This window comes from Patagioenas fasciata, chromosome 18 (genome assembly GCF_037038585.1).
Source record: "Patagioenas fasciata isolate bPatFas1 chromosome 18, bPatFas1.hap1, whole genome shotgun sequence".
Classification (NCBI taxonomy): domain Eukaryota; kingdom Metazoa; phylum Chordata; class Aves; order Columbiformes; family Columbidae; genus Patagioenas; species Patagioenas fasciata.
This window is the reverse complement of record NC_092537.1, coordinates 951,041-969,678: the sequence shown is the minus strand read 5'-3', so window position 1 is coordinate 969,678 and position 18,638 is coordinate 951,041. Positions and strand designations below refer to the sequence as shown.

Below are 18,638 nucleotides of genomic sequence, written 5' to 3'. Positions count from 1 at the left end.
GTGGCTGAAGCAATTCATACTTTGCACGGTACACGGTGTCTCAAAACCTCCTGCAAACATTAATATCTGATCCCTTTTTGTCCTTGGCAAGCACCAGGGGTCAATGCAGGAACAGAACCGGTTGCAGCACCGCTTGGCCAGCACTGAATGGCACCAGGGCCACTGTCCCCCCATATCCCCAAGCTGGCTCATGGAGAGAGCAGCGATGTGCAAAGTATCCCCCAAACGGAGGAGGTGGCGGGGCGGCGCGGCTGCGCTCTGCTCCTTCGCTGGGAGGAAACCACGTGCCAAGATTTCCGCAGCCACCGAGCCGGTTGTGACTTTGCCAGCCGCCCTGCCAGGGGCCGGGCAAAGCGGAGCAGCCCCCAGCAGTAATCCCACAGGTCTGCGGTGAAGAGCTTCATGCATGAGCAGCGAGGTCCGGGCACGGGGTCACCACCACGAGACCGCCAGGAAATTGCTCTCCGGTTGGGCTGCGACGGTTCAATCATGGGAAGTGCACGAATTCCCACTGCAAGGAGGCAATGACGCAATGCCGGCGCTCAGCCCAGATTGCTTTTTCAAGAGTATATCAGTGCAAGCATGGCCCGCTTAGTATGCCCAAAGCTCACACCACCCCCTCTCCTTTTCACTTCCCTTTGGTCCGAGTGGAAATCCCGGCTCAGAAAGCTGGTGCAGGGCTGGCCCAGTGCTGCTGAGCTCCCAATGCACCCCAGAGCAGCGGCTGGGGAGCTCAGAAATAATGCACATAACCCCAAATCCAGCACTGGGTACACCCAGCCCCTGGCATCGGGACAACCCGGCTCTGCTGCACCGCGTTCCTCACCCGGGCACGGCCCCGCTCCCAGGAGGGGCTCCTGTGCCCCTCCCGCCAGATACGCATCTTTTTGTTCAGACTTTCTCCTCCGCCGCCACTCCCCGGCTCTTATCGCAGCGGGAGCGTGGGGCGTTGCTGCCCCACATCAAAGCGGGCAGCGGCGCGGAGCCGAACCCACCGCACGGCGGCCCTGCCATGGGCTGCTCCGTGTGCCGCCCCGCCGGGGGACACCGCCAGCCCCTCGAAGAGACACTGCCATTCTGGGGAGGGGACACCGCCATTCCGGGGAGGGGACACCGCCATTCCGGGGAGGGGACACCGCCAGCCCCCCACAGCTGCTCCACGGTGCCAGCGCTGTCTGCACTCCACGGCAGCACTAGAGCTGCCTCTGGAGCTTCCCCGCGCTCCTACAGCCCCACCAGCTCCCAAGGAAACAGCTCCCGGCATCCCGTGGCCTCCACAGTCCCGGGAGCTCACGCAGGGCAGCAGGATTTGAACTAAATCCCCAAACAGCAGCTCCAGCGCCGTGCGAGTTCACACATCGCACCCCGGCACCGCCACACCACGAGCGGCCGCCAAGGAGCTGCAGACCTCGTTAGACTTTAACAGACGCTGTGCCCTGAAACCGCTCAGACTAACGCAGCGTGGCAGCAGGGGAGAGGCTAAACCGTGACCAAGAGACACCACGGTAGTCAGAAAGCCTGAGTATTTCAAACCCTGGCTCGGGAGCGGATCCGCAGCGTTGTGCGGATGGCAGATACCGCACGGTGTGAGCAGAGCGGGGAGCGCGCACACGCCCCGGCCCCGGCCGCACCGCGGCCGCCCTCGCCACGGGCGCTTTGCATCACCTGCCCCTGGTGTTTTTAAGTCAAACACGGTAACCAGGGCTGCGCAGCAGGGCAGGGAGCAGGGCAAGAGCTCCGGTCACAGTGTAAATCGTACAGGGTGCGAGCACCGGACCAGGCTTGCTGCCAAAATGCACATCCTATAGGTCAAGAAACACGCAGTTAAGCGTCTCAGCCAAACCCAGAGGCAAAAACCAAGGCGAGGAAGGGTAGGACTGCAGAGCAGGGGTTCTGCTTGCCCGTGCCAGGCTCACATCTCTCTGCAGGCTGCAGGGCACAAACAGGAGGAGCTGCTATTTACGTCTGTCTGACTCACAGTATCGTTCTGGGAGAACTACAGGGGCTATTGTGGGCCCTTCCCTACCACACCCGGCAGGAACAGGCAAACAGGTTGTTCCACATCCCTCAGTCGCACCAGCGGCCCCGCGCAGGAGCCATAGGGACTGAGAGCATTTGGGTACCTCACGACACTTTGGTTTTGAGTTTTCAGAGCATAGTGTTTCCCCCACTCCACTCCACCCCATCCCATCCCCTTCCCCCCCACCTTGAGCTGGATATGAGCCATTTTTAATAAGAATAGCAAAACCAACACATCAGTGAAGGAGCTTCAAGCCAGATCATGTTGATGCTTGTGCTCAGCCTGCCCTGCAACAGCAGCGTGTGCAGGGGAAGGAGACGAGTGTGGGGAAACAATCAGCTTCTCCGCGCTGATTCATCTATTTCCTCTTCAAAAGGTTTCACTTATCACAGCCCCAAAGGATGGTACCGATGTGTTGATGTATTAGGGCTCATCAGCATTACAATGATCAGCTCCGTTTGCAGCCTCTGCTTCAATCCTGCTTGGCAAAGCTTATGACGTTTATTTATTTATTGAGAGACAATGTAAAGGAAAAAGCAACAGCTTCCCAAGGCATCCCGAGTCTGCCAAGTTCAACAACGCTTCAGTAATCGGCTCCCCCAGGCTGAGCAGCTCCCATTGACACTTTGAGCAGGGACAGCCCAGGGTGACCTGCGCTGCCCGCTTCCCACCGCCACAAACACACACAGATCACGTTTCTGTACCGTGGTGCCTCCTGATGTACAGACGAGCGAGTCCCCAGTGCCCAACGGCTCTGGCAGCAGCCACATTGGTGGCACAGGATTAATTAGCCCAGGAGAACACGCCTGCACAGACCTCACTGCACCAGCTCACACCCACAGAACCGACGCGTCCTGCACGCCAGTGGTCCCAGGAGGGGACATGAACGCCTCCAGGACCGGGACTGGCCACACAACAAGTCGTGCCCCTTCCTAAAACCCACTGAACTCACAGCATTGCCGATGGACACCAGGAACCAGCGCGGGGACACACGGGCGGCCCCGCTGTCCCTCCCGAGGGCTGCAGCATCCCCACCGCAGCCGGTCCCGGGCACACGGCAGGTTGGCATCCCAGGGAGATGTCACCGCCGAAGGTGGTACCCAAATGTCACACACAGCTGCTACGCGGCTGAAACCCCAGCCAGGCAACATGCGCCACACAGATGCTCATTTAACAGCGCTCCACCCCTACCCGAACACAGGTTGGTGAGAACAAGCCGACTGCTATGGCTTTCCGCTCTTCCTCACAAGGTCTGAAGGCAGTGAAAAGGCAACGCAGACAGCAAAAAAGTCCCTTTCTGGGGCAAGCAGCAGTTTTAAGAGGTCTTTCTTGCATTTCTGCACCCTCAGCAAGCTTACTCCTGCAGGTTCCTCCCCTAAGTGAACTACACAGCTTGGAGGCTGAGTCCCGAATTTCTGGAACAATTTCTCTGGCAAATTAGGCCACAGGTGGAAAAGCATAACCAGCCAGGAACTGCATGGAGCAGATGGTCTCAGAGCAAACCGACCGCTATGCCCCCCTCCTGGCCAGGGCATCGCCTGGGGAAGAACCCAAGACAACAGACTTCGAGCATCCCAAAGGTGGGCAGTGGGGCTCAGGAGGGAGCCACAGCCCCACCAGGGGCTCATGAGGGAGTCACAGCCCCACCAGGGGCTCGCACCCAAAAACGCAAGCCACAGAGCTGATTACAGCTCAAGTACTTCATTATCGCTAGGTTTTCCATTACCACACAGGATTATCCCGTCTCCACACAGTTGCTAAAATCTGATGGAGAATTTACAAGAAATGTGAAGTGCTAAGCAGCTGGTGAGCACAGACTCAGCTCGGGGGCAGCGCTCGGGGAGGGTAAACGTGCTCAGCAAGACCGATGTGCAGAATCGCTGCCACCACAGGAACTCGTCTTTGAAGAAGCCAGGACCGAGCAGAACTGACCACCCATCCGCAGCACCCGCACGGCTGCACACAGCAATGGGCACCTCCCCAGCACCCAGCGCAAAGAGCAGCTCCTTAGGGTCACAAGAGCTGCTGGAGGGACGCCAACAGGAACACACGGCCGGTTCGGAGCACTCAAAGGGCCACAGCAGCTCTCCTGGCATCGGCAGCAGCGCCGCTGCACCAGAGCTGGGGACAGACCAGCACCTTTTAGACAAGGGATCTGCAGTATTTTTCTGTTCTTTTGACACCACCTGTCCCAGAAGTTACATCAGAAAAGCATCCACATTCAGAAAAGAAAGAGCTAAGGAGGGAAACAAACCCCTCAGATTCTTTTTGGCAGAGGCTGGGAACAGACATGAGCTGCTGTCCCAGAGCATCCTTGAGTCCTCCCGGCACCCGGAGCAGCTCACGGAGGAACCCTCCACACACAGAGGGACTGATGGGGACACAGCATCAACGCAAGCGGCATTTATGAGCATCCGCATCTGCTGCTGCCTCGAGTAAGGAATGAAACATCCCAGACCCCAGTGCTCCTTTCCGGCGCTATCAGCAGCACGGCACCAGGACCGATAAGGTCAAGGTGTTCTGGGAAAAGCTGCACCTTTGGTGAGCACAGCCCCCTTCCAAAACATTTTCCAACCCGTTTTCGCAGCCCGCTGGGAGGGGGCTGTGTCCCAGCTGCTATCAGCACCACTGAACTGCAGCCAGGAATTTTATCTGAACTTTCTTCTGCACTGAGCAGCTGCCACAATAAATATCAGCAAGATCAACAAAGCCAAGAGGTCGGAGGAGCAGCCGCTCAGCGCAGCCGAGCAGGAGCTGTTGCATTCTCCCTCGGGTGGGCTCACTCCGAGGGGAAGGTGCAGGAACCCGGAAACATTTTAAACCAACCCCAAAATCCTGAGACCACCCAGTGAACGCACACGGGGAGGGCGCTCGGACGCCTGCTGCCAAACGCCGTCCATGGGCGAGGGAGCAGGACCACCGGTTCACACCAAAGTCGGGTTTTAAGTGTGAGCAGAGCCTGGAGCTGCTCTGAGGGTGGGTTTGTGGTCCCCCAGCTCCTGCCCTCGCCCCACTGAGCCACCTCCGATCAGGCTCCCAAAGCCCCACTGTGCCCGGCCAGGTCTGCACCGCCCTGACAACCTCCGCCTGCATCGCACACAAGGTTCTCTTGTGCTTCTTGTTTCCTTTTTTTATTAAGCAGAAACAGATTGCTACAGGCAGCTTGAATCCAAGTGATAGAATCGGTTTCCATAGACACTTGCTGCTTCCCCATGACAATTCTGCAGCAGCCGGCGCTGGAGCAGCTCATGGCCGGGGACATGGAGCACAACGCAGCAAAACCGAGGCCGGTTCACCCATCCAGCCCTTGGAGTCATCACAGCCCAACCTCTTCTCCACTAATTAGCTGCCTCAGAGAGATGGTGTTAATGAGCTCAGTTTGCCATCGCCTAGCACAGCAGCCTGGGGAGCCAGAGCTGCAGGAGGGACCAGGAGGAGGAGGAGGAAGAGTCCACCTGGGACTGCAAAGGCAATGAGACCTAAATCCACCCCAGCCCCATGGGAACCTTATCGAGAGGCTGCAGCATCCCCGGGGAGCTGGGAGAAGAGCCGCCTCGATCCATGTCTGAGCAGCAGAACAGCAGCAAGGAGGCAGAACACAGGAGCCATGTTCCAGTGACGGGGAGACTGGAAAAGCCACTCCTGGAGGACTCACCGCAGGAATAAGCGTAAGAAAGGGAAAGGAGGCACGGAGCATCACAGCTCCTGACATGTTGTGACCCCAGCGGACTGAGCAGACAAGTCAGCAGCCGCATTGCGCTGCGATGCTGCAGGCGGTGGATCCCACAGCAGACCCCGCGGCAGACCCCGCGGCAGACCCCGCGGCACTCAACCAGCCGCCCTGCCCGCTCGCACCCGCTCCCCGTCCCAGCTCCAGACCAGGCTGCTGCTCCTCTCTCCTTTGCAAAGCAGGGGGGAAACGGCAGCAAAACCGCTCTCTGCAAACGCTTCCTCTTCGCAAACACCACAAGACGACAGTGCCCAAAATCCAGATGCTAAAAATAACAGCCTTTTTTTTTTAAGCTAAATTAACAGTAAATACAGAGACACTTCCACCATTCACATAAGGCAGGATCAGTTCCACATTGAGCTTGTTACCCCCAGCAACTGCCAAAATCAGGTTCCGTCCCCGTGCTCGGAGCCTGCTCCAGACCGCGACTCCACTTAAGAGTCAATCAGTGACTTACCCAATTCCTTAGATCCTTGGCTTTCACTGGCCAATTCTCCCATCTTAACCAGAGCATCGAAGTATCCTTTTGCTGCATACGTCATACCTAAAAGCAGCAAAAAATGCAGTTAAATTCTCATTAACGGCTATTACAACCTCTATGGCACTGAATAGATGCTAAACACTAAAACTGATATTACTTCAAAGGGCTTGACCTCCCAGGGGAGGGACTACACAAACAAAAATGAGTGTAGAAAGCTCAAGCACCAGATTACAGGGCTATTTAGGAGGAAAAGAATAAAAGGTAGGTGCAGGACCTCGGTGGTTTTCATTCCTATATAGCACTGGCCTGCTAACGCTGCTCAGAGAAAGAAATGACTGTGGAATAACTGAATATCACAGACTTTCATTACAGTTCAGTCTTGTTTGTTGACATTGCAGCTACACTCTCCACTTTAATCAGATAAGCAGGGGGTTTCCTCTAATCACAAGAACATGTTGTACGGCTCTAGCTCAACACTGACAAATTATGAGCCGAAGCCTCTTCCAGCACGATTCACTGATTAAGACGCTTCCTTCAGATGCTCCACGAGCTCAGAGATCCAAAGGAAGGGATGACCCGAGACAAGGTTTGAAATTACAGGAAGATCTTGGGCTCCAAAGCGTATTCACAGCAGGGATGTGAGAGAAACAGAAAGCAAGTGATCCTCCTGGTTATCCACAAAACGCCGCAGCGACAGCGTGCCCCGATGAAGCAGCATGTAACAAACAGACCCCGCCACCCGGGTGATTAAAAGATGCATTATCAGTATAATATTATAGAAGAATAAATAAATAAATAACCCATGGCTCTAAGCGCCACCTCTTCTCTGAGCCATCAGACCCTGCCTGTCCCCCTGCCCTGCTGGAGAGCCGACCCCAGCCCTGCTTCGTTAGCATCGTTAGAACAGCCGAATCCTGCTCCAGCTGCACGGAGCGGCCGTGCCCGGAGATCAGAGTCCACAGCCCCGGGCAGCGGAGCGGATGGATGGGCCCTTCCCACGCTGCGGGCAGCTGATCCATTAAAACCTGCTTACAAACAAGGCTGAGAACTGGCAGGAGAGCAGCGCGCAGGGCAGCGCCCGCGCCCGAGAACAGCAGCAGGGCCACGTCCTGAAACACCCTTCGCCGAAACAGCCAGGAACCCCATTTGACTTGTGGGAAATAAAACTTGCTGCAGGCAAAGGGAGGCAGTGCGGATCCTTCCCAAAGGTTGGGTTTCAAACACCACCGTTCAAGAACATGGCACCAACATTTATTGTGTTTTAAGGTGATGACGGTCTCTTCCCTCACAGCATTTCCACTGAGCCAATTACACAAACAACATCCAAGGGACACGTGCGGTGCTCCGGAGCGAGCAGCGCGCTCCCCAGCAGAAAGCAGCTGCCTCGGGGTGCGCGGAGCCCTCAGCCTCCTGAAAGCCACGGAGTACGCAGAGTCTTTTTAAACCAGAACAGTCCATATTTGGTTTTCATCAACATATATTTAACTTCTGATCATTTAAATCTCCACCTCCCCAACGGCTCCCAGGAGGACCTTGTCTTCCCAATCAAGAACCGCCACCAATACTTTCAGTTTTCTCCCTCCTCTTCCAGCGCATTCTTCTGGGAAACCTGAACATTTCGATAACACACCTTCAAAGAGAACTTAAAATCTTAATTCTAAGCATTTTGAAGTAACATTTAAAGACCAGCTGGTCGGAGGTGTATTTGTTATGCAGCTGCCACCCAACATTTTATCCCCTGAAGCCTCTCCACATCCACGAGGCTGCGCCAGGCACACACCTGCACGTCCTAACGGTGTCAGCTTTGCGTCGAGGTCCAAAAAACATTTCCCGGTTTCCTCCCTTCACTCTCCTGGGGAAAACGAGCACCCCAGGCTGGTTTTCCAGCTTTCCCCTCCGCCGAGGCCGCGCGTCCAGCCAGTCCCACCGACCCACCCAGCCCCCAGCACAGCAACCAACACAACGCGGCTTCACTTACTCGCTAAGGCTTTTTCATACGTCTTCCCCATAGAGATGAAATTCCTGAGGCTGGGGTTGAACTGCTCCATGATCGTCTAAAGGAAAAAGAACATAATTGGGAATTAGCAGAGGTGATGGGGAGCGGGCAGCGCAGCTCTGTGCTCCCCAGGAGTTGAACTCGATGCTCATAAAGGCAAAAACGGAGCAAAAAGTCCTCCCACACTCCCCACAGCAACTCAAGCTCCCCGATGACAGCAAGAGGATGCTGGGTGTACACCGAGAACCTTGAGCACACCCAGGTATTGCAAATAACACACAAAGCAGTGGCCTCACCCCGCAGCTCAAGGAGTGAGACCCAGCTGCGGTTTGGGCCCCACGGGGCAGAGGGGCAATAACAAGGAGCCCCGGTGAGAGATGCTTGTGCAGGTGCTTCACCCTAGGAGAGCAGCGAACAGCCCAAACCAGAGGATTATCAGATACGGCAAACATAACCATAATAATAACCACAAGTGGCTGTTTGGGACAGTGGGCTACAGCCATCAGACCAAGCACCACGGTGACTTGAGTTCCAGGAGACCATGGCTGCGATGTCCCACTGCTGGGGCGGCCTCGGGGAGCAGCATCACCCCGGTCCATCACGGACAAGCGGAAAGGCCTGCAGAGCAGTCCTGTGGCACCTGAAACAGCCACCGAGGAGCTGGGGACAGAACAAAGGCACCAGTGTCCCCACCGCGCTGGTGCCAGCTGCGGCCAGAGCCGTGTGCGAGGAACGACACCTCGGTCTCAGAGCACTGGGTGTCACTTTCCACCTGCCTGTAAATGCATAAAGGAGGGTGTCAGGGAACAGAAGCGCTGTCTGACAGCTTTGCCTCCCTCACTTTAAGGTCCTTATTTAAACAGGGGGGGAAAGAATAATCGGCTCACGAAGAAGAAGGGCTCTTTGTATGTTTGTCACGGCAGCTCCTGCCCCTCCCCTGCCAGCGCCATTCAATCCCCGGCACCGATAGCATCTCCAAAACCAGATACCGATTCTCAGCCGAGCCCAGGGGATGACAAAATCTCCATTCTCCCCTGCGAATGTGACCTCAGCACCGAGCGCAGTCATGGCCGGGCAGCCCCCCCACCCGGGGCAGCCCCCGCAGTGGCACCACCACCAAATCCAGCTCAACCCCTGAAGCCCCCGCGCACGGACACGCGGGCGCTCCCCGGGAAGCGAGGGCTCCGCGCCCCCGGCCGCGCTGCTGGCGGCGCCCATCCCGGGAGGGGAAGACGACACACAGACACTTATGGCAAATAAGCTGATTAAGCATCTGTCACCTCACCCGAAGCTGGCCAAACACTATAAAGCTCATTTTCTGCCCGAGGCACTCTTATCCCGAGTTCCTGCTGCCTGGTCTTTGGAGAGTGTGACAGTTTAATTTTCTTCGGCGGGTGCACGTGTGCCAGGCTCAGCCAGAACCTCCCCCCTCCTCCAACCAGCCATTTTCTGATCTCGGTGAGCAGGGACCTGCACAGGACACCAGCTCGGAGGCCACCGTTGAGGGGACATCGCCTCGGTGCCGGTGTTTGTTGGCGGGTGCGATGGCCCAGAGCCACCGTCCCACTGCCCCGTGGCTCTCGGTGCCGCGGCTCCATCCCACAGCACCACACACGACCCTGCGAAGGGCAGAAGATGGTTCCCGGAGATGTGACAGGCAAGCAGGAGGCTAACGAGAAAATTCACTGCTAATTAAGGCTGCAGGTCAAGCGACGCGGCAGCACAGGGCGCATGGAAGCAGTTTAGTGAACACGCTCAGCTTGAAAGGAGAAAATTAACCTGTAGCAACAGTCCGCATAGCAACTTGTTTTCCCTAATTGTAGGAGACAATTGCACAGGAGTTAATTAACACTGACAAGGATTGCTCCCTCCTTCCCACGTCACACTTGGCTTCGGTCAGAAAAAATCCACCTGCCTTATCCCACAGAGTGGCTGGAGGGGTGGGATGGGTGTCCATGGCGGGGACAGAGACGCGGGGACAGGGACGCGGGGACAGGGACGCGGGGACAGGGACGCGGGGACAGGGACGCGGGGACAGGGACGCGGGGACAGGGACGCGGGGACAGGGACGCGTCCCTGCCGTCCATGGCGGGGACAGGGACACGGGGACAGGGACACGGGGACAGGGACACGGGGACAGGGACACGGGGACAGGGACACGGGGACATCCCTGCCGTCCATGGTGGGGACGGGGGCACAGGGACACGTCCCTGCCGTCCATGGCGGGGACACGGGGACGGGGACACGTCCCTGCCGTCCATGGCGGGGACACGGGGACGGGGACACGTTCCCACTGCCAGCAGAGCTGTGGCCGCAGCCTCCACCACGCTCAAGCTCAGCCTGGGCAGTCTGAGCCTGAATAACGTTCATACAGAAGAAACATTGGCAGAATTTCTGTGGGTAAGGGATTTTTAAACGTTTTGCTGGGTTAAGCGCAGTAGTGTTTATGTATATGTATGGCTAGATAAATAAAGCGATTTCTGCAGCAGTGCCTATGTAAACACAGCTCCCTGAAGCACGGAGCTCAGTGGATAAACGCCGGAATAGGATCCACAGACAGAGCATCATCTGCAGGTGACTGTGGCTGTCCCCACGGCACGGCGTGGCACACCACGGCACAGCACGGCACGGCGCCGATGGCAGCGATGGGCACAGCACCGTGCCCGAGGGGCTAAGGCCACTGAGCTGCTCTCTCCACCCGCGGGTCTCGTGGGGCTGGATGTGCTGGCCCAGGTTCACAGAAACCCCCTTCCAAATCCAGCGCATCTTCCCCAAACTGCAGGGACCCCCAGCACGACTCAGCCCAGCGGCTGCCGGCACCGCCCCGGGCAGGATCACAGACCAACAACAGCCATTTAACAGCAATAAATAACGGGGGAAACCCCCGGAAAGGGTCCCACTGATCAGGTCAAGAGGGGGGAAGTGACCTTCTGCTGGCCAAATGAAATTACTAAACCTTAGGAGGAAGTTTGCTGAAAGCGAGTGTTTTAAGTCTGGAGACTCCAACAAAAGCAGCGGGCAGGATGAGGGCGTTGAAAAGGGCCCTTCACTACAGAGATAAAAATAGAGGTTTTTCAAGCTGCCTTCGCACTGCCAGGGCGGGAAGGGAAGGTGACTCCGGCACCACGACACCTTCGCATCGCCCTCCGAGTGAGAAGCTGAAAAGCCACCAGCTGCTAAGGAGAAACACTGAACCTATTCCTGGCACGGAACACGCTCCACAAGCCATCGGCTCGCACCCCATCACCGGCACGATGCTGCGACGGCGCCCGTGACGCTGCGGGTTGTGTCACCGGTGGGTGCCCCGGCCGCCCCCGTCCCCAAGCAGGACTCTCCTTGCCCGAGAGGTGACGCCCGGTTTGCAGGACACTACGGCAAAGCCGATATGCAGCAAAATTCTGGTAACGAAAGCAAATCTTGCTCTCCCTCAAATATTGCTCCATCAGCACCACCCACAAGTTGTTTGCCTTCCACACGCCGCCTGGGCAGAGTTTAGAAAAACACAGACAAAAAACTTGGCAGCTGAAGGTTGAAAGGGCTTTGCTTTGTTCCACTGCACTAAATTCCCTGGGTAATACCACTCAGCTCTCTGGGATTGGCACGGCTTTATTCCGCTGCCAAAAATGAAACTAATGCAAAGCACGAGGTCTCCAGGGCATAGTCCTGCTGAACGGGGGGAGAAGAGGCAACAGAAAACCAGGTCCCCGCTCTCCACGCTCCAGCAAGGATCTACCAGTGCTGCAATACTCAGCCCAGAAGCAAAGTTTAATCCCTGCCCAGGAAGAAGCTGGAAATGGAGCTGGTTCAGGTTGTATCAGGTTTCTCCTGCATAGGAAAGACCTGCACGACCTCCTTAAGGGCTTGTGAAACAGCATTAAAGCCAGGCTGCACGGTTCTCCCCACCTGCGGCCTCCCAGGCAGCTCCTAAAGCTGGATCCAGAGCACGATAGAAAGCAGGTGCTGGTCGATGGCTGCGGTCGCTTGGGTACCTGGCTCTGCACCACCAGCATTGGCCGCAGCGGCACCGGCTGCACCACAGCACCGCGGCTGGGACAGGCCACCGGCTACGGACCTGCTGCCCTCACCACGGTGCTGTCATTAGAGCCAGACGTCACGTCCAGTCTCTCCCGCACACAGCAACATGGCAAAGGGCTGGAGAGCTGGTCATGAAGCGGAGGAGGCTGCGGGAGGTGACCGCGGGACGAGCATCGGCCCCAACGCCACAGCGTGTGCTGCACCCCGGGCTCCTCCCGCAGCCGCCCCGCAGGGACAGCCCGGGACACGCTCGCTGGAGCCGTCCCAGACACCCCTGCGAACACGGCGATGGACTCTGAGCTGAGAACCAGCCCCGGTGTTTTCCTCGTGCCACTCTTCGCTGCCCATCCGCAGCAGTGAGGCTGATGGCTCCTTGAAGGCTGATGCTGCACGGTGACACGGGTGGCCCGCGCTCAGCCTGGCACCCACAGCTTTCCTGAGTGACGCACGGGTGACAGCAGGACGTTATGTGACCATGACGAGCACCAGGAGACTCCCCATTCTGCCACAGTCACGCTGCAAAAGCAGCTCAGCTATAAGGAAGTTTGTTTCTAAATGGGTCAGCCCTGCTCCGGGAGTGCTTTTCTTTATTTCTGTATTAAATATTTAATGCCCAAACAAACCCCAGTGCTGCTCCATCTCCGCACATCCCGCCCTGCGCCATCACAAGACAATCCCATGGCTTTCCGAGCCGGGTTTCTGCGGGGAGGGGAGCCTCGCTGGGCTCGTTAGCGGGGCCGATTTCAATTGCTCTCAACACCCCCAGGAACACCCCCAGCCACGGGCCGCGGCACCTCGGTGAACCAGAGCACACAACGAGGCAGCAGCGTCTCACAACGCCAGCAGCTGATGGCCGCATCCAGCCCTCCCCATCCCACCCCCCAGTGCACCCTGTGCTCCCAGAGCTGCTCCAAGCCCTCATCCTGCCCCTGGGGCTGCCCCACGTCCTGACCCAGAGCCAGAGGGCTCAGCTGCATCTTTACTGCAGAAAGAGCTCAGGAGCAAGGGAATCTGAGAAGTAAAATAGGGTCCGCATCTAAAGTAATGTAATTTCTACCAGCTGTCACGTCAGAGGATGACGGAACCCAAGTGTCAGGGCCAGAGCTCCAGGTGTCTTTGTAAGCAGGGTCCAGGATGGTCCCCCAGCCCCTTCCCCGCACACCTGGCACCAAGGGCTTGGCCAGAGGCTCCGGCTGCACACGCTCGACGCAGGATGGCTCTGGTGTGCCCTGTGCCGTACCCTGCCCTGCAACACGAGCAGCACCGTGGTGAAACCCTAGAACAGAGTCAGCGCAACACGGCACCGGCGGCAACGCCAGCGGCTGCCCCCCCCAGGGAGCAGCATCTCCGGCCAGCGGGAGCCGCGGGATCTGGGGCACCCTCGGCAAGCAGGAGCTCCCCACTTCATCACCTGCAGGTGTCCCAGTTTGAACCATCTCAGCAGCGGCCAGGAACCGCTCTCCCATCTGGAGTCTGGGGTGCGGGACACCCCGAGGTGGGAGCAGAGACACCCAGAGCACAGTGCATGGGACTGGGGGTGGCCCAGGCTGGGGCCAGGGCCCAGCTCCATCCCACCACACCGCATTGTCCCCCTCTGCCACCCACCATCTCCTTCTGATCCACTCAGCGAGGATCGCTCCCCTTCCCTCTGGACGTGGAGATAACGAGCCAAGAGGCTGTTATACCAGCAATAACATTGATTACAGCTGATGTGTAGCAAATGACTATCAGGAATTATCCCTGTATTTGTGCAAGACCATTAGGCTTCTAGTTTGGGGTGTTTTTAAGCAAAACACCTCTTCAAACACAGAGCTACACATACACCATTGCAAAACGATCTTCCACATGAAGAAATAGCTTCAAAATGAAATGGAGGCTAGCCTGTAAACTGCAATAAACTAATCTGTCATAAATGAGACAGCTTTGTCTTCAGGGGCAGGAAGGGTTCCCAGTCCCCTCTTTCCGCAAGTAGACAATCCTGTGCAAGGGCTGAGCGGCGCTTGGGAGCGGCTGCCCCATCGCCCGGCTGTCCCCGTCCCAGGGCTGTCCCCACAGTGTCACCCCCAGGCTCGCTGCAGAGCCCAGCAGCTGCAGCGGGGTCCACGGGGGTGAATCAGCGCCAGGGAAGGTGGGATTACGTTGGCGGAAGGTGCCAGCAGCCTCCGTCTCCCTCTGTAATTACTCCACGTGTGTAGGCAGCTGCCTGTAGTGGCAGCATCGGCAAGGGGGCGGCTGGCAGCTCCTCCACCGTCTCATTAGCACAGTCACTCCGAGGGGGAGCACTGGGTCTGGAAAACGATGACAATGGGCTTCCCGAGCAGAACGCCTTGGGAAAGCCTGGGTGGGAGAGGGTGCCGGGCGCGGGGAGCAGCTGCAGGGCTGCCGCTCCTGCTCCGGGCCGGAAAACATAGTAATACTTGGGCAACGGGGACGTGAAGCACTTGGGGATTCCAAAGTTCACAGAGCTCCAGAGCGTCCACACCGCCCCTGAGCCTCCAGCCTTCACACTGGGCTCCAGAGGTTGCAGAAGACCTCAAAGAACCAGGCAAACACCATGTTCCTGCACACACCCCATGCCGCACATCTCCAGAGGCCAAGAAAAGCATCGTTGTCTGCAGAGGAGAAAAAACTCCTCATTCAGTGCAGGAAACACAAATGGAGGCCCAAGGGCTCGGGCAGGAGGGATGAAGCTGAGGGCAGGGGAGCTGCCCAGCCTGCATTCACCCTGTGTTTCTTGGGGGAACAAACATCATTTAAGCCCATTTGTTGCAATGGCCCACGAGCCGCCCTGCACACTCCGTACGATGCCGCACACGGGCGCCCAGGGAAATCGTGACCTGCTCCACAAACCTGCTCTTAGCACGTTTCTTCGAGGACAACACACCTCAAACAACAACTGAGTCACCAGCTGAAACTGTTCCCAGCAGCTGTCCCCAGCACAACCACAATATCACTCAGCCCGGGTGACCAGCTCGGCCGCTCTCGCCCTGTTTGCCCAGGCAGCCGATATGCAAACACTGGGCTCCCGCCTGCACGGGGACGCGACCGCGGCAACACCCCGGGGTGCTGGGCCCTGCCCACGTCCAAGGGCAACCCCGGCAGCGAGCTGGGGCCTCGGCCACCCAGAGGGTGGGAGTCCCAGACACGCAAACACCAGTCCCAGTCAAACACCAAAGCCAGAAGGCTCCATTCACAGGCCCGCTCTACATTCCAAGGAGCCAAGATTTCCGATCCCATTAGCTCCATGTGAACAGCTGTCCATTCCCCAGCATCCCCAAATGCAAGACTCCAAGACTCCACTACCTTAGTGTACTTTGTATTTAGCTTTTCAATCAGAATTTTTATTTCTGCTTAATGCTCCCAGGTAATTCAGTCTAACCCCTTAAAATGCAGGAAATCATGCAAGCTTTCCAGTTTAACAAATGACATCCTGCATTACACGTTAGGCTAGAAAGGTTTTATTAGACTTGCTCACAGAACCCAGCAGAGCAGAAACCACTTCCCTCACCAGGAAAATTAAAGCACATAAATTATTTTATCTTTCTCATGATACCAGGAGCAAAGTAGAAAGAAATAAAAAAACAGAGTCACAAACTCGGGCTATAATCGAGACTCAGGAAAGGCGCCGATCGCTTTTTAATTGCTGCAGGAAAGCGAGAAACCGCCGCAAACCTGCCCAGGACCGAGGTGATCTGGGGACAGCGCTGCCCGCCCGCGGGAGAAGCCAAATTCCCACGCAGGTTCCCGGCCCCGCGGGCTCCCCCACGGTGCGGTGGGGGCTGGGGGGAGCCGGGGAGGACGGGAGGGCTCGGGGCTGATCCCGCTGCCGCCCCGCACCGGCAGCCCGAGCGCATCCCGGGAGGGAGCGGGGGCGGCCCCGGCCCCCGGCGGCGCCTCCTCCCGCCCGCGCTGCCCCCGCGCCCGGCGGAGGATGGGAACGGTGCGAGGGGGAGGGAAATTTAAGGGCAAAAGCCCCACCAAAGCGCAGCAGAGCCCGGGGCGGGCGGGCACCTGTTGCCGGGCTCACCTTGTAGACATTCTCGGTGAGGCGATGCACCTCCTCGGAGCGGGACATGCTGGGCGGGCCGGGCAGCACCATGGGCGGGCGGCGGGGCTGCGCGGAGCCGTGCGGGGGCGCGGAGCCGGGCGGCGGGCGCGGAGAACAGCGCGGAGCGGCGGCCGCGCCGCCTTTTATCAGCTCCCGCGGCCGCCCCCGCCCCGTTCCGTCCCGTTCCGCCCCGCGGGGAGGAGCCGCCCGGCCCGGCTGTGCGGGCGGGATGCGCTGCGCTCCGCGCCTCGGCTGGGGCGGCGGCGCTGGGGGAGCCCCGGAGCGGGCCCGGGGAGCACGGCGGGGGATCGTGGAATCACAGAGTCGTTCCGGGTGGAAGACACCCTGAAGATCGAGTGCAGCCGTAACCCAACTTTGGCACTAAACCATGTCCGTAAGAACCTGGTCTGTACGCCTTTGAAACACCTCCAGGGACGGTGACTCCGGCACTTCCCTGGGCAGCCTGTTCCGCTGCTTCACAACCCCCTCCACTAAGAATTTTTTCCTAAAAAATTGCGCCGTGCGGTGCCCCCTCCTATAACCTACTCCCCATATCCTGCTATGCACTATCGCATACCCCCTCTGTACCCCATTCCCCATCCTGTACCCCCGCTATGCCCTATAAACTCATCCTACTCCATACCATACCCCTGCTGTACTCCATCCTATAGCTCCACCTGTACCCCACATCCCGGTGACGTGTCCCACCGCAGCCCTGCTGTACACCACACCCCGTCCCAGCCCAGCGCTGTGCCCCGCTCCCCAGGTGCGCAGTGTGAGGTGGATGGGTGAGGAGGAGCAGGAAGAAGAGCAGCCAGTGGTTTGCAAGGTGTTGGTTTTATATGGGGAAAGACGGTGAACGTCACCCAGGCAGGCCAGGGGAGCAGGGTGGGATGAGCGGTCACCACTGCATACAGTGGGGCAGATGCGGCACAGCCCGTGGTGCGAGGAAACCTCAGCCTGGAGCCGTGCTCGGCTGGGGGGTCCAGCCCGGGCAGGAGGACAGGCAGACCCTGCCCGATCCCATGCTGTCCCACGCTGTCCCACGCTGTCCCACTGCCTGGCCAGCCCGGAGAGCCGCATTCATAGCCTGTCACCCCACAGTTCCCCCGGGAGCCCCTTCCCAGCTGCCAGTCCCTGTGAGACAGCGAAGCTGTGGGTCCCTCGTCCTTCCCGCCCCTCCAGGCGCAAACTTCCACCGGCCTCCTTGTCCCAGCCCGCTGGCCAAGCCTCCCTCTCCCTCTTCTCTGCCGCAAGAAGTGGTGAAACAGTTAAGCAGCCGAGTGTGTGTTTTTCTCCCTCATCTCCTCCGTCAGTTCTGAGAACAAGGAGCCCAAGCAGCCGAGGTCGATATCTCGGCCTCAAACCTCCTGTTTCTGTTCCCTGGGCAGCCTCTCACTCTCCATCCCAGCCCCAGACAGGAACAGCAGCAGCACCGAAGGCGACCGCTCACTCCGGCCACGTTTGGGTCCCACTTTGGCTTCTACCCCCTCAGAGGTTTCACACTCCAAAAGACAGGAAAGAACTTATGACCCCCTGAGAAGGGCTTTTTCTCATTTTGGTGGAGCGGATGGTTGACCCTTTCCCACTGGGGCTGAGGAAGAAGCAGCAGTGGGACAGAACCCCTGGGGGCCCGGGGCACAGGCTCCCACGGCAGCCGTTCCCAGGAGGGATGCTCGGCTGCCCGCATCCATGCAGGACCTCCCCGTGCCCCTTCCCCGCTCCATCCTGGGCGGCCGGACTGGGCGGCTCTGGTGCGGAGCTGCTCCCTTGGCTGGACCCAGCACCTCACTGGCTTCCCAGTGTCGGTGAAGAATTTCAGCTCAAGCACCCAGGAAAAGAGTGCCAGAGTGCCTCTATCTGCATCCCCATCACCTTATTTTTAGTTACGTTATGTAAGTTCTTCGCTACGTCATGGATGTGGGGGGTTCTTGCATTTAATTCCAGTGTGACAGCCCAGCAATTCAAACAAGCTGTTCCTCTGGTGAAGAAGATAAAAGGATTTGTAATTTCTTATAATAAAAGAGGCCTTTTGGGACAGCCCTCCGAGAATCTCTTGTATCTAGCCGCTCCACTTTCTTCCCAGCCTCTACTTCTCCCTATCCCCAGGAAATCTGAGTACTGGAAACCTTTCTCCCTCGTATCCCCCGCTCCAAAAGTGAGTCTTCAGCTGGAAGCAGCCGATAATTTCTGATCATCACATTAAGAGGCAGCTTCATCAAATGATCATTGCTGCTGGCTTTTCCCATGTCATGAACTCTTGATCAGCAATGGCTGCCCAGGGCTGGTCCGTCCTTCCCATGCTGCCCATCCTGCCCATGGTGCCTG

The 18,638-nt window shown here is 58.0% G+C and overlaps 1 protein-coding gene across 9 annotated transcripts in view; it reads right to left on the bottom strand.

Annotated features, from left to right (window-relative positions):
* The window catches only part of BAIAP2 (BAR/IMD domain containing adaptor protein 2), a 40,198-nt gene extending 23,784 nt beyond the window's left edge, over positions 1–16,414 (bottom strand). For all 9 annotated transcript variants that reach the window (XM_065852740.2, XM_065852739.2, XM_071816694.1 and 6 more), the window contains exons 1-3: positions 16,290–16,414; positions 8,210–8,285; positions 6,208–6,294 (exon numbers count right to left, since the gene is read on the bottom strand). In XM_065852740.2, the coding sequence (XP_065708812.1) occupies positions 6,208–6,294; positions 8,210–8,285; positions 16,290–16,361 (235 nt within the window). In that variant the 5' untranslated portion in view covers positions 16,362–16,414. The remainder of the gene's footprint in view (positions 1–6,207; positions 6,295–8,209; positions 8,286–16,289) is intronic.
* Between the last annotated feature and the right edge of the window lie 2,224 nt (positions 16,415–18,638).